The sequence below is a fragment of the Ambystoma mexicanum genome, chromosome 4p (assembly GCF_040938575.1).
Source record: "Ambystoma mexicanum isolate Mex_15411 chromosome 4p, UKY_AmexF1_1, whole genome shotgun sequence".
NCBI classification, from domain to species: Eukaryota; Metazoa; Chordata; class Amphibia; order Caudata; family Ambystomatidae; genus Ambystoma; species Ambystoma mexicanum.
The window spans coordinates 771,927,065-771,942,813 of record NC_090927.1 but is presented as its reverse complement, the minus strand read 5'-3'; the positions used below and the strand labels follow the sequence as shown (position 1 = coordinate 771,942,813).

General features: G+C 49.0%; 1 protein-coding gene and 1 long non-coding RNA gene across 6 annotated transcripts in view; one reads left to right on the top strand and one right to left on the bottom strand.

Annotated features, from left to right (window-relative positions):
* The window catches only part of DOP1A (DOP1 leucine zipper like protein A), a 2,904,166-nt gene that overhangs the window by 1,240,076 nt on the left and 1,648,341 nt on the right, over positions 1–15,749 (bottom strand). For all 5 annotated transcript variants that reach the window (XM_069606322.1, XM_069606321.1, XM_069606320.1 and 2 more), the window contains one exon: positions 797–982. In XM_069606322.1, coding sequence (XP_069462423.1) covers positions 797–982 — 186 coding nt within the window. The remainder of the gene's footprint in view (positions 1–796; positions 983–15,749) is intronic.
* Positions 1–15,749, top strand: part of LOC138453457 (uncharacterized) — a 274,186-nt gene that overhangs the window by 85,584 nt on the left and 172,853 nt on the right. The window lies entirely within an intron of this gene.

Sequence of the window (15,749 nt, the reverse complement as noted above, 5' to 3'; positions counted from 1 at the left end):
CCCACAACAAGGGAAATCGGCTCAACTATCAATTAACCTTCCTGGTGTCATGACCCATACACCTCTTACCAAACTATTAGCCTTCGCTGGTGGGAAACAGGAGCTGTCAGGACCCATTTGTTTTCCTCATTGCCACTATACTGTATGAAACACATTTTCAAGATGAAGAAAGTTTACTTGTGTGCATTGGTACAAGCCACTGTGGATGGCTGTCACAACTCGGATTAGCTCCAGCCGTCACTCTGAAGTTCCCCACACCCTCACCATGACCTTCCATCAGCTAATCCCATTCTCATTCCATACTGCACAAGCCTGGTACCAACTATGACATTCAACAAGAGGATGCTGTTGGGTTTCCGGAGAGCAACATGAATACTGTGACCCTTTTGTACAAGTTTGCCAAGCTCTGGAAAATCCACTCAGCATGGCAATATGCTACCTAACATAAAATGTTTGCTAATTTGTCCATGACTGGATATGCAGATCTGATGTGGACGTGTAAATCCAACATGTCCTATCTCTAAAACATTTGCAGATTTCCATGGATCATTCCCTAAACAATCCATTTAGTAAGCCCTTGATCAATCTTCAACAAACACAGCCAAAACAGTTTGGTGCAAATGCATCAATACACAAATGTTACAGCCTATGAAAAATGTTCATGTATGACACAAGTCAAGACTCTGTAAGAAAATGTATATCAGCCTCTATTATTAAAGAGCAGTTGATGCATGGAATATTTTAAGAAATGTTCTAACTATGAGGTGAGACATGTGTCAATGTTTGCTTCACCTACCTTGGGGGATCCAAGATTCACAGTTGTAACAGATGCAGTGGCAGCAGAAGCTGTGGCTAACTCAGAAGAATCAGTCTGGTACAGAATACTCCAGAGCAGGGCTACAGATGTCATGATAAGGTGAAGGATGGACAGGACTCCACTGCGTGCTTCTAATAAGTGCTTTTGGTCAATGTTAACCAAGAGCTACAATAAAGACAAAAAAGCAATATATATTTTAAAATATGAATGTCAAAACACACCATGTATTGTGAGCAATGCTGCAAAATGAAAATGCAGTTTAAAAATTTAATTTAAGTATCCAAGTGGGTTGTGCCCTGTTAATGGGTTCAATGATTTTTTGGTAGGTTAGTCTTTCAACTTTCCCTGTGCAGGTGAAACAAAGAGTTTGATTGTGGTATGAGTTGTGGCTCTGCATCCATATATAACCTGTTTTGCCTTGTGCACTTCTTTGGCCAGGATAAAGAACACCATCAAATAAAAGAGGAAGGGCAAGAGGAATACTTACAGGAGGATTTCAAATGTTTTACTTGTAATCTTTTTAGACCCATGGCTGTAGACCGCTTTTAGGTTGTACTTAGTTAACTGCCCATAGAAACCATGGATTGTTTGACAGTTTTGAACCCTTTCCATCTAATGGGTTATCCAGAGGTTGGCCTGTATAACGCTAAGCATCATAATTGTGAGTCTGATTTTACATTTTACTGGGCCACAACGGCTACTGTAAGGGTCTAGAAGGAGGAGCTAGCATAGTGATTGCTATCGACTTTTATTCACCAAGAAAATAAAGAGAAAACCTAACTGCCAATCCTACAACCCTCTGTACAGAAAGTTCACAGTTTCTTTACTCTAGGTGGATGGCTCCTTCTGCTGGATCACTGGTTTGATCCCTGTTATAGGTTTAACTACAAGGAGAATAACTTCCTTCTCCTGGTGTCTGGCTCTCATTGTTTTTCCACACAAAACCAGGGGGAATGACTCCCTTCCCCTTGGCCTCTTGGTTGGACATCTATTCTTCTCGATCTTCAAGAGAATGACTCCCTTCTCTTGTCAGTGGTTTTTCTTTAACCTGGAGGAATGACAGCCTTCTCCAGGCTTCTTGCCTTTTTCCTGCAGATGTAACACTACCAGGAGAATTACTTCCTTCTCCTGGTATCTTGGTTTCACAGTCACTGTACACCCAACAGTACCCAGGGAAAATGTCTCCCTTCCTCTGGTGCTCCTTGTTGCAGTTATTTTGGTTCTCAACAGTTCACACACCAGTATGGTTCTTGACCCAGGTTTCCCGAGTATGGCCCACTTGGTTCTCTGGCTTGCCAAGTACTGCCAGTAGGAAGAGGGTTGTCTTCTTTTGTCATGGATCCCAGACCCGGTTCACTATCCTGCCAGGTACTGTCACGAAGAAGAGTTGTACTTCTCTCTTTATTTTGGTGCGGGTCCAGACCTGTATTTCTCTGCTCTGATAATTTGGCAGACTTGGTTCACCATTGTGCCAAGTACTGCCACGAGGAAGCTGACTTGTACTTCTCTCTTTGTTTGGGTGCGGATCCCAGACCAGTATTCTTATGCACTCGTACTTTTTTTTTTCTTCTTTTTTAACCTCTTTTTATTAACAGAAATAATATCACAACAAAGACAGAGCATAACAGAGTTCAAATAAAAATAATAGTTATCGTCATTAGACGAGGCAATACAGACCGGATTGAACAAATAAGAGAGAATACCAAATACAGAAACATAGAAGCTTTAAGGCACAAATACCCATTACAGGGGCTGACGCCAAAACAGGGAAGTTAGGGCCCCACAGCAGACCCCCTGGCAGTACAGGGTGTTAGCAGGGCAGGACCAAAAAATGTGACCCATTGTTCCCGTGTCTGTGCACCCCCTCCAGCATAGCCCTGTGAATGCGAGGCACATGCGGTGAAGTTTGGCTAGCGTAAAATACAGACGTTGCAAGATTCTAAATTAGATTTCCCTGTTTCTGAGATTTATAGAGACCATGTGGATGGACGAGAAACAGCGTTGTAAGGCTTTTACGCTGACTGGAGTTCCTAGGTCCTCTCACCAGGTTGCTGCGAGCGTGCACAGCCTATTTTTATTGTCTGGTATGGCCATTGAGCAGAAAGTACGTATTCGCGGGAACCTGTCGGTGTTGTGTGCCATGTCGGTCTCGCAATGTGCAGGGGGCTGCCTGCATGTGTCAGGTGTGGTGAATTTAGCGACCGTTGCTTGGATAAAGTGATATGTGAGCCAATCCCCAGCCCTTAAGTTGAGGATTCTACTTGCGTCTTGAAAGCCCAGCAGGGCCCCCTCCTCTGCAATGTCCATTATTCGCACCTTGGCCCAAGCGTCCATTTGGGTCTTGCGAATCGCTTGCGTTGGTCTGAATTGTAAGATCGATCTGATACTGGCCCAGGCCGGAGCTGCCTTGGTCTGGACACCTTGTGTCGCGTGCATCTTGTGCCACTGTAGCAGGGCGGGGCCAATGATCGGGTGGGACTTGATGCGTATGGCAAGATACTGTGGTGGGGTTGCCATGAGCTCATTGGGTGTTAGTGGGGCCATAGCAGCCAGTTCGAGATTACGGTTTCATAAAATCTTGGCTATGTTGGTCAGGTCTAGCATGGCGACATATTCCTTCTAGTGATTATTGGAAATGCTGTTTTCTCACAAAAGAATTTAACCTTCGGTCGCGTCTCACTGGGTTAGTGGTTTAGCCAAGCGAAGACCACTTGAAAAATGTTTAAAGCAAAAGAAAATCCCAGATTGAGACTGCGCCCAGTTTTTCAAAACATGATTTATTATATAAATGCCCTTTCTGATGACACGTGTTTCGGTCCCTTATAGGACCTTCTTCAAATCAGGGCTTATTTTCACCTGATGCCCATTATTTTCACAAATGTTCTCACGTATAATTGCGTACTGCCGATTTTCCAGAGGGGGAAAATCGGCAGTAGCGATTATATGCGAGAACATTTGTTGTCAGGGATCTAACCCGAGACTTGATGAGCGGCTACTATTTGCTTAAACCCATTAAGGGGCATTAGGTAATTCCTCCCTCAGGGAACCCGGGCCCGGACCTTCCCCATTCCCATTTGAGCCCCCATAGGGCTCAATGGGAATGGGAAAGGGAGCTAACAATGGAGCGATTACGACAGGCCCATTGTTAGCTCCCTGGTCCCCTCGCGGGATCCGTTAACGATGCCTGGCTTTTGCCAGGCGTCCTTACCGGGTCCCGCGAGGGGACCTCATAATCACGCAGAATGGTGTTAACGGGTCCGCATCCATTAGCGGAACCCGTTAACCCATTCTGCAAGGGACGTAATGAGGCCCAGTGTGTCCCACCTCCCCAGGTCATTTTGTATGTTTCTTAAAATCCGAGGGTAATTGAGGTCCCGGACCTCCGCTATCGAGGCGCTAATGTGGAGTTCAATTGAAGCGAGAATGGTGTCGCGCCTCCCGGGTCCCAGGGGATGTCGTACCGGAGGGGCATTACTTCAGACTTGCTCCAGTTGACCTTATAGCCATCATGGGGCCAACAGCTAGTAAAATCACTTTAACGTAGGGAAGGGATGTGGGACAATTGCTTATGTAAATGAGAAGATTGTCTGCGTATAATGACATTTTGTGTTCCTCTGTACCCTGGTGGATGCCGGTCCAGTTTGGGTCTATGCGCAATCTAATTGCAAGGTGTTCAATAGAGAGGGCATAAAGTATGGGCGATAGTGGGCATCCCTGTCTAGTGCTAGATTGCAGAGTAAATTCTGTGGAGGCTATGCCGTTTGTGACCACTGATGCCGTCGGATTTGTATAGAGGAGTTTGATCAGTGGATTCAGGCGTGGGGGGAATCCATATTTGGGTAGAACCTGAAACATGAATTCCCATTGGACTCGATCAAACGCCTTATCGGCGTCTACCGCCACTATGGCGTTGTGATAATCTCTGTCACCTGCGATTATATGTAGGAGCCGGCGGATATTATCACTGGAGTGCCGCCCTTTTAAAAATCCTTCCTGTAAGAAGACAATGTCACTTGCATTCGTCATCGCTTGATAATGTGGCCAAGGCCTTGGATATTAAGTGTCACTAAGGTAAGCCTAGAAATCGGGGAAGTGAGGTCTGTTGGGCAGCAGAGAGAAATACATGGGGTAAGTGCCGGTGCCATCATGAACAGTCGTTTTATACGGTTGCGCCTCATGTTAGCTCTGTTTAACCCATGGGGAAACATCCAGTCAACATTAACTGCAAGGTTAGAACATCAACCTGCCTGTACCCTTAAACAATAACATTGGGTGGGCCCGTTTCCCGGCCCATACCCAATACAAAGCTTCAAAGCCCATATACGGGCACTCACTCCCGCTGTCCATATATACTGTGGGATCGGAGGGGAGAAGGTAGGTGAGGGTACAGCATGAGGCGTTCTGCTATGCGATGGGTCGGGTCTTCCACCACCGTTGGAGTTTGGAAAGTCTTCCCCATCTCTGTGGGGCCACCGCCGGGGTGGCATCCTTCGGCGCCGCCTGTGGCCCGTCATGAAGTTCCCTTAGGTTTAATCTTTGAGTTTGTTGCGACCAGGGTTCCATCCACAGGGCCATCTCCCATTTTTCTTCTGCCATCTCCCTTTTCTTGCCCCGAGCGTTCAGGGTATGTGAAGTTGTCTCCCAATCTGAGGTTATAAGATTTTGTTGCTGAAGAAAGCGCAAGGCCAGCTACGGCTCGTCAAAGGAGTGCCATTATGTGTTATGCTGAATGCACCATGTCGTTGGGCATTTAAGGTAGTGCCTGGCTTCTGATGCTTTTAGCGCCTCGAATATAGGGTTGAACCTTTTTCTACGTCTGGATACTTCTACTGAATAGTCGTTAAAAATTCATATCTCAGATCCCCCTATCTGGACTGCGGGAGTCGCTCTGAAGGCTTTCAAAATGGCAACTTTGTGTTGGAAGTTAAGTAGCCTCATTGTTATGGCTCTCGGGCGCTCTTTCGGTGAAGGCTTCAGTATGGGGGCTCTATGAACTCTTTCAATGGTGTTTCCCTGGCGTTTGGTAGGTGTAAATTAGTCTGCAGGAAATCATAGATAAATTGTTCGAGGTCCGGTCCTTCAGTATTTTCCGGTACCCCGACTACTCAGATTGTTGCGGCGTGATCTGTTTTCCTGGTCGATCAGTTTTTCCCCCAGGTGCTGCACCTCCCGGATGACACCATCCAGATCTGTTTCCATTGTCGCTTGATTGTCCTCTATGACACTAATGCGTTATTCGTTGTCGGTAGTCCTTTCTGTCTGGGTGGACAACTGACTTTGCACGTCTTGGAGATCCTTTTTGATGTCTTGGACCATCAGGTTGGTTTCCTGTGTTCGCTGCCCGATCAGTCTAATTTCGGCCAAGATGGCCTGTAGCTGTGCTTGAACGTCCATTTCGGGCTTATTCCGTGTCGATCTACGCGGAAGGCTGTCCACTTGCGTCGCGTCGTTGCTGTGGGTCGAAGGATGGGTGTGGACAGCTGGTTGCATGGCCACTGCGGCACGCTCTGTGGTACGATGGCCAACCCAAAGGTGGGTGCAGTTGGGGTCCCGTCTGGGGCGTCCCTTGTTGCTACTGGACTTTGACACTTGCTGGAAGCTGTTCTACACTTTGCCGCTATGCATCAAAGCCTGTCGCGAGCTGTCGAGAGTATGCCACTGGGCGGTGAGTTAATGGACGCAGTTCATGCCGTCATGATGCAGATCCGGATTGTATGTGCGGGCGCTCTTAGGTGTCCGGAGTTCATCTTCGTCGCCATGTGAGCGTGACTCCGGGGGGAATGCTGCGCTCTGACTTCAGGCCCCATGTCACTGGAGCTAGAGCCCACAGCTATCCCAGACGTTCAAAGCGGGGCATAACAGGTTACATGGGAGAATTCTGACCCCCCCCCCCCCGGCGGGCACAGTGTCTTTTGGCACCTTGAGGGGCCCTGATGGCCGCCACAGAGATTGATGATCAAGTCTTGCCCTGACATATGGCGTTAGCTGAGGCAGTGGAGGCTCCCAAGTGTGATGTAGGTTATTATGGATCCGCTGGAAGGTTGCCAGAGCAGGAGGGAGTGCTAATGGGCGGGCGGGACCCGCAGTTAAAATGCCCACTCTCTTCCGGCTTTACATTACTGACTGTCTCTCCTAACCATGCTGGGCATAGTTCCCGTTTCCACTACGGGGCAGGCGAGCACCTCTGATTCTTTGAGGGAAATGGCCCCAGCGCACCCCGTTGAGCACTGCACTTACTTGGTGTCAGATGCAGCAGGAACCTCTCCACAGGTACCCTTGTCGTTGGGTGGACGGTGCTGTAGGTCCGAGCACGGCCTCCGGAGTGACTGAGGTGAGCGGCGTCACAGCTTGCGTGGCGGCCCCCCGCAGAGGAGCAGGAGCGCCGTTGTCTGTACTGGACCCTTTTTTCCTTGGGAGCCACGCCCCACTGTTCGCTGGCTCCGGGGCATGAGTCGCTTCTCCACTGCAACCGCTGTCGTGTGGTGGCAACCTGGGTGCAATGCCGCCAGTCCAGGAAGCCTCCTCCACATCCCGTGTCGTGGTCTATGCCCTGCACCACCTATACAACGCTGGGGTTCAAAATGGGGAAGACCCTGCGGTCACCGGTTGGCGCCTTTTCCGAGCGCCATTAGCCCTTGCGCGCCCAGATCTGTTGTGGCGATTTACTCTGCAGCCACTGCATGGAAGACCTTACAATTTTTGGCAAGAGATGCTGCATCTGTTCCGACATGAAGGCTCATCTTTTCATCATGATTTTCAGGGCGTGATTTGCCTATGTGTAACTGTTAGGGTCCCACACCCTTCTTCTCTGCTTATTGGGGTTTCCCCTACCCCTGTTATATGTCTTGTGCATCACTTTAATGCCTTTCGGCCCCTCTGGTGTGCACGTAGCAGACTGTTTGCTACTAGGTCATGAGGGAGCTGCCTCTGCCCACCTGGTAATTGTCCCTGTGGCCCCTCCAGCTTTCCCATAGCACCTGTTACCTTGCTTTGGGACTCAGTACTTTTCCGGGGCTTCCTGGGGCTGGACTCTGCCTCTCTGCTTCACCAGTCTCTCATCGGCGGCGTCTGTGGTTGTCCAGCGTCTTCTGTTCTCAGGCTGCTCAGCTTTTCTTCTGAGCAGTTGACGCTGCTCTGCGCCTCCGAAGCCCTCCAGGAAGTCTTGGGGCTCCCCGCTTGCGTCCTCCATTCGGCATACGCTCTCGTACAGGATTCGAATGTTGCACGTTGGAGATCCCTTGCACCTGATGCCTCTGTCGGCTGGATACGACAAAGGGTCTAGTCCCTTGTCGACCTTTATACAATGTTGCAAGCATACTCTTGGCAAAAGGGTCAAGTCCTTCTTCTGTTTCTCGGGTGTGATCTTCATCGTTACGCAGGGCCAACTCATCTCAGTCCTAGATCTACTTGGGTCTAGTATGTTCCTTTTCGTCCCAGTGCTTCCCAGATAGACAAGGTCTTGGGTCTTACAATAGTACATGTTTCTACAAGGTACTGAGCTCTCAAAAGAGGAGAAAAGAGAATGAAGATGTATGGTTGTGGTGTGGTGTCCCGGGCTGCACACTAGATGGTCGTCCCTGATCCCAGAGGGTTAGTCCCCCCCATGAGATCCTCCCTCATTATACCACCTCCAGACCTACTGTCAGGTGGTGGCCTCAACACCCCTGCATCATTGGAAAAAACTCCCCCTCAGGGAAAAGTGACAAGATCCTGGGACACATTACACACCCTTCCCTTAATGTTGCTGACGTCCCCATATGGATTGGAATAAAGGTTGGTTTTGATTTGACTCCTTTTAAGATTATTTTGAGAAAAGGAATTCCCAGACACAGGTCGGGGATTTATTTATAAAGCCATCTTTCCCCCCATGTGTATACTAGGGAGTATTTGGTGGGCATTGACTAGACTCTTCTTTCTGTGAAATATGTGAGACCCTCTGATCGAATTGTGAAACCGTACTATCTTTAACCGATTGGGCTGCCAGGTTAGGGATTACTGCCACAGTGAGTCATAGTTCTTAAGATATTAACAAGTACTTTAGTTTGTGGGTAGGTCTCTGTATGCCCGTGTATGCATTGGACCTCCCTCTCTGAAATCTCCTTCCAACATCTTGGTAGAAGGTTGGGGTGTATGGAGCACCTTTTACTCCCACTATCTAAGTTAGACTGCACTTCCTTACCGTGAAAAGTGGCGGGTACGCTGTAGGTATTGTGTCCCTCTGTGAATAGACAGTGATTCCGGTCTTTTTTGTGTGACCTTCTAAGCTGCGAAAGGGAATGACCTAGATCTTTTTCCTCAAAAGCTAATACCAACGTTGAGGGTTGTGCATCTACGGCGACCGGAGCTGCGACCTGGATGCCTCCCCTCTTCCATCCTGAGGCCCTGCAATGCACACGGTGCATTTAGGAACTGCAGGTAAGCCCCCCTGGGCTTATTGTATCGGCGCATGATGGCACCACAGCATACTTATAGCTTTCTGCTAATTTGACTACGTGACTTTGCCATCAGCCACATGTACTTTCTTGGCTTTAAATTGCAGATTGCTGGCATGCTTTGTGTGGTGTTGTGTGTTTTTGCCTCACTGGGTTCTCGAGGCACGGCCATTCCAAGATGGCTCTTTCTTTCTTTGTTGGGCACCGGAGTGCCTTCCATCCTGCTGCTGGTGGCCTGGGATTGGCCCTGGCCCACTACATCTGGGCCAATGAGGAGGCCGGCAGGCTTGGCCGGCCCTCCTCACAAGGCCCACTCCTAAGGCCCTGTCTACCGCTGTCCACCACGGTACGGCGGATTGCCGGCCCCACCGTAGTGTCTGTGGGCCCCCTGGCCCGCCGTGAGTGTCGGTGCGCCCCCCCGCCCCGCCGTGAGTGTCTGTGCGCCCCCCCGCCCCGCCGTGAGTGTCTGTGCGCCCCCCCGCCCCGCCGTGAGTGTCTGTGCGCCCCCCCCTGCCCCGCCGTGAGTGTCTGTGCACCCCGCCCGCCGTAGTGTCTGTGCGCCCCCCCGCCCCACCGTAGTGTCTGTGCGCCTCCCCCGCCCCGCCGTGTCTGTGCGCCCCGCCACCCCGCCTTGAGTGTCTGTGTGCCCCCCGCCCCGCCTTGAGTGTCTGTGCGTCCCCCCTGCCCCGCCGTGTCTGTGCGCCCCCCCTGCCCCGCCGTGAGTGTCTGTGCGCCCCCCACCCCGCCGTGTCTGTGCGCCCGCCCCGCCCGCCGTAGTGTCTGTGCGCCCCCCCACCCCACCGTAGTGTCTGTGCGCCCCCCCGCCCCGCTGTGTCTGTGCGCCCCCCCACCCCGCCTTGAGTGTCTGTGCGCCCCCCCGCCCCTCCGTGAGTGTCTGTGCGCCCCCCTGCCCCTCCGTGAGTGTCTGTGCGCCCCCCTGCCCCTCCGTGAGTGTCTGTGCGCCCCCCTGCCCCGCCGTAGTGTCTGTGTGCCCCCCCGCCCCGCCCCTCCGTGAGTGTCTGTGTGCACCCCCGCCCCGCCCCTCCGTGAGTGTCTGTGCGCCCCCCTGCCCTGCCGTAGTGTCTGTTGCGCCCCCCTGCCCCTCCGTGAGTGTCTGTGTGCCCCCCTGCCCCTCCGTGTGCGTCTGTGTGCCCCCTGCCCCGCCTTGAGTGTCTGTGTGCCCCCCGCCCCGCCTTGAGTGTCTGTGTGCCCCCCAGCCCCTCCTTGAGGGTCTGTGTGCCCCCCCACCCCGCCGTGAGTGCCTGTGCGCCCCCGGCCACTCCGTGAGTGTCTGTGTGCCCCCCCGCCCCTCCTGAGGGTCTGTGTGCCCCCCCGCCCCGCCGTGAGTGCCTGTGCGCCCCCCGCCCCTCCTTGAGTGTCTGTGTGCCCTTACCCTGCTTGCTCCCCCCCTCTTTTGCTCTGCATTTCACCCCCCTTCCTGCCCCCTTCCCTTCCCCCCTCTTCCACTTCCTTCTTACTCCCCCCCTTCTATATTTTCCCTCCTCTCAGTCTTCCCCCTCTTAGCACTCACTTCTATCATCTGTTCCGTGACTCTTGATAGCTGCTTGTCTGTCCCCCTGCTCCCCCCTTGTTCTCACCCTCCCCCCCTCCCCTGCTTTTCAAATTTGTCACCGACATTTTTGCTCAGTAGCGTGCCTTGTTCTCCCTCCCCCCTCCGTCCCTTTGGTAACCCCTCCCACCCCACCTCTTGTTACCACCTGCACTGCGTAAATTGTCGTCAGACATAGTAATGTTACTGCTTGCTTTGTTCTCCTTCTTTTCCACTACCTCTTGCCTTACTTGTTTCTATGCACTTGCACTATCAGAAATGTCGACAGGCCTATTATGATAGTTATTTTCAGATTCTGTATTGTTTCAAGGACTTTTGCGGAATGTAACTGTATTTTCCTTTGTCCCCTCCCTCCTTGAAGCGCTTTGAAACACGTTGTGTATAGGCGCTATATAAATAAACTATCATATCATATCATATATCCTATCATACAGAATATTGGAATAGGATATCCCAGAACTTTCTTTTGGGACCACTTCTTTCCACTTGCGTTCTTGTATAGACGGTGAAGAATTTGGAAAATGTAGGGGACAGTATCTTGTTGGATGACTGGACCTTCCACACGAATGGCACAGAGACCCCAGTGGGACCAAGGTGGGCAGAGAGGGAGGCATCAAGCTCTATTTGCACTCTACCCTGAGAACATTTGCCAAAGATTTTCCATCCTTTGAACTGTCTGGTGGTTCGGTCTCTCGTATTTTTTGAAAATGTCAAGTTTCCATGGATCCCCAATCTGTCTTGGTTCCCCTTCCTGTTCTCCTAGCTGACTATTCTGATAAAAAGCTTAAATAGAGTATTGCTCCTTCGCCTTTGTGGCGTTGATATTAAAAGACTGGTCTGAAGTTGTTCCGCCAAAAACAGAGGACACAGCCAGGACCTCCAGGAGGGTGGCAAAAGATAACGGAAGGGTTGTCTGATTTTCTTCTGCATTTTGGTGGTATGCAAAAGTGGAAAGGGAAATTTAAATCAAAGGGGGGAAGTTTTTACAATCGTATCTTCCCCCCTACAAAAACCATCTAATGTCACTGTAGTGGTCGATACTCCCGGAGATAGAACACTAGGATTCCTATGGTCTTTTTCAAAGTAAGGAATGGAAAAGAGTTTACAAGTTTGGGAAGACAGCTGGCCTCTCCCTTTTTCCCTAATTGTGGGTAATTCAGAGCTCTCTGTAGCAGGTTTCATGTTTTCAATTCTACCCTTCTCCCGATGCTCCATGGAATCCCCACTCAGTTGACATGATAAGGAGGCTGGGGATTTAAGGGTCTCCAGATCTTCGTCTTTTCCTGGGTAAGAGGCCTCCCTGTTCTCTGGGATTTCAACATACCTTCTTTTCCCCAAAGGATTAACCTCTTGCTGCTGATGTATATGATGGTAACGGAGTAGCACTATCTCAATATCAGCACGAGATAGAAACATTTTCTGGGATTTTTCCCAGACATAGGGCTTCTCTGGGTCGACCACGGTTTTCTCTCTGTCCTGTCTTCTATGAAAATCTCATGGACTAAACATCCGACTCGGTCTCCCCTCCGAATCTTAACAGAACTACGGGAGAAATTCAAAAGGATGACCTTTAGATTACTATTACTGGACAACAGCGGTACCCGAAGACCACTCTACCGCCAAGATCGTTCAGCTGGGCTTATGTATGTAATTCTTTTTTATTTGTCTTAAAGAAAGGAAAAGGGGTTGGAGAAAGGCCTAACTGTCCATAAACTAGTATGAGTGGGTGCCCTGCCTCAACAAAAGAATACTATGGACCCGGTCAGGATGTCCGTCAAACAACAATATCTACCATCCTGTGTCTTAAATCAATTTCTGTCCCTTACACTTTCAATCTAAACAAAAGGAAAATGAGTGTCTTCTTAGTTCCAGAAGGAGGCCTCTCCCATTCTGAATGTTGATATCAAAGTACAGTTCTTCTGCAAAAGAATGTATACTGTTCACTGTTTGTCCAACTTAAAGATATCTCAGTTCCCTGTTCAGCTGGAGGGAACCTCTTCCTGGGTTTCTGGCTCCTCTTGTTTTCACAATAATGTTATTTACCAAATCCTCTGGGGAATTCCTCTCCCCCAGTTCGTAGCACAAAAACAATGCTCTTTCCCTGTCTCTATGTCAGGTCTGGTTCACTAATATGCCAGACTCTACAGTCAAAGTTTCCAACAGTGTATGATGTCTGGTTTACTCACCTGCCAGACAACTATTCCACAACCTTCAACTTCAGAGATCCTTGTGTTTTGGGCTTCAGCCTACATGTTGTAATTCTTCCTGTAGTCAGGTGGGTCCATGACCCTTATGTATTCCACTGGTGAGTTTTGCCTGTTCTCATCTGTGTCCCAGACCCTGTTCTTTTGAGCTGGCGGTATCCTTGCCCCTTCGTTAACTAGTGTCCACTTGGACAAACCTGGTATACTCCCGTGCCAGGTACTGTTCCCGCTAGGTGTACTCCCAATGTCTGTATCTGTCTGTTTGCCTCTTTTGTTACTTCTTTGTGTGCCGCTCGACATGTTTATCTGCTTCACAGAGTTCGATTTACATTGTATAGTTTCTCTCTGACACCCTTCTGCTCTTTGGAAGGTTCTTATTGGATTCATAAAGTTTATTTATTTGATTGCTTTCCTTATCATCCCCTTGTAATCTTCGGTGTGTTTTCATAAAGGTTGCAAATTTCGTATTATATTGTATATTCTCTTTCTCACCCCCTTGGGCTTCTCAGTTTGTTTTCATGAGCTCGTTCAGCTTCCTCATAGCCCTCTTGACCGGCCCGGCCCTTGCCCTATCTTTGGGTACTCTCTGGGCAGCATCCGGTCTCTTATGGGGTTGGAGCGCTGCTTCTTCACTCCCGCCGTGCTTGGCGCTCTTCTTCTCACGGCTCTGCAGCTCCGGCATCTCTCTCTTGCTGGCGGCTGCCTGCATCGCTGTTCTTGGGTGGTCTTTGCTGGACTTGCTTCCTTTGTCTCTGCCACCAATCAGGTCTGCCTCGTTCAGACCTACCAGGTACCTGTGGGAGTTTGCGTCCCGGGCCTCCGATCTTCAGGTTTCTCGGAACAGGATCAGCGTCTCCTTCCCTGCTCCTCCAGTGCTGGTTGCTCGATAACTGAGCGAGTCCTTCTTCCCTTTGTATCATTAGCTTTTCCTTTCAGCAGCTGCACTGCGTTTGTTGGTTCTGCGTAGACCATCGCCTCCTTGCTTCATCTTCCTCATCTCAGTGACTGGGTGAGTATTTCTCTTCCTCGTCCCAGTGTTTTTAAGGATGTTGTGAGGGGTCGGAAATATGAAGAGTTTTTAACTTCTGCCATTTTATTAAATAAAACAGGTTGAATAAACGCCTCACTATCCCTACCCTAACATGGATTTCCCTGCCTACAGTAAACTAAAAGGGAACACTCCAACCAAGGGATCTCTAACCCTCACACACACAACAATCAAAATAATAAGGTATAATATGGCAACTCAATTTAACAAATGTATATAACATATAACCTGGTTCACAGTAAAATCAATGGGGCTCATTACGGGTCCGGCGGTAACTGTAGCCGTAAATATTTACTGGTGCCTGACTTCCCGGTGCCACTGGGAGATTACAACCCCATCAGCCTGGAAAGTCAGGCGCAGGTAAATTGTAAGTCCCCATACCCATGAGGTCCCCTAGCAATGGGGATACGGAATCACCGGCACCATTAACAAGAAGTTGTTTTTCGTCTGGAGTTTGCGCTTTGGTATAAAAGGAATGGCACTGGGGTCACCGTTAATATATATATGAGGGCTCAACTCTCTGTTAAGACACAACCACAGAAAACTGGAAAAGAAAGAGTGGGGATCTAAATGGTGGCATACCCTGTTGGAGGAATCTGGAGAATGAGAGTGCTATCCCACACCAGACACCTAAATGTTTGACGAATATGCCTTGGTATAACCACAAAGAAATCTCCCAAGACACAGACTATTGAGAAGAGAGCAACTTGAACCTAGAAGATTGGAAATAGTATGTTGCTAAGTGAAGGAAAATTCAAATACAAACTCCAAGAAAATGAAAATTAGAAATTGATCTATTTTGTTCACATATCCTGAAGAAGACGCATACAAACCATCTGTAAGGAATTACCAATGCTTGTTACTGTTGAAACTATCATACATTGAAAGTCCTATATGAAATTATTGCCTATAATTCATGACACCTATAGTCGATGAAAGTTTATTGTGTGGACTAATAGTAACAGTAGTATTATCACTATTAGCAAAAAGTTGGAACAAATCCTTCTGTGGATATAAAACACGATTTCCACGGATGAATTAATGTAGAAATGACCGAGATTTTCTGTTCCTTTTTTGTATGAAAAAAATGTTTGTATGAATTGAGTATGAATGAAGTGATGAGTGAATAATGTTTTAGAGAATTATTTTTGGAAAAACTTTTTATCTAACAAATAATAAAATGGAATAGTATTTAACTCAGTTTTTAGTTTCAGTCTCTTTCCCTAGTTTTTTCTTCTTATCCATTGGACATCACCCCTGTTAGATACATTAGATTACTACCCCAAGATGTCCATATAGTAGGGGTTCCCACCACTTTGGTTTTTGGCAATATTTGATAGACACATATTGCCAGTTTCTCAAGGTCTCTTTGCTTGGGTATTGGTGGTATGCCTGGGTTTCTAGTTTGACCTCCCCACTAGGATTTATCACAATGCCCTCTACTGGACGATAACAAATAGTGGTGTGGGGGTCCGGAGGGACATAAGTGGGGTTATGGAAGGTGGGGACACCAAAGGGTTGGATGAATATAGTATTCTCCCAGGGCCATTGTCACCATTCCCATGAAGGATTTCCCCTCCCATGAGATCCACCCTGAGTACCACCCCCAGGGGGACTATCAGGTAGCAGCCTCAAATCCCTGGGCTCTTGGAAAGATGCCTCCCCCATGGAAGATTTG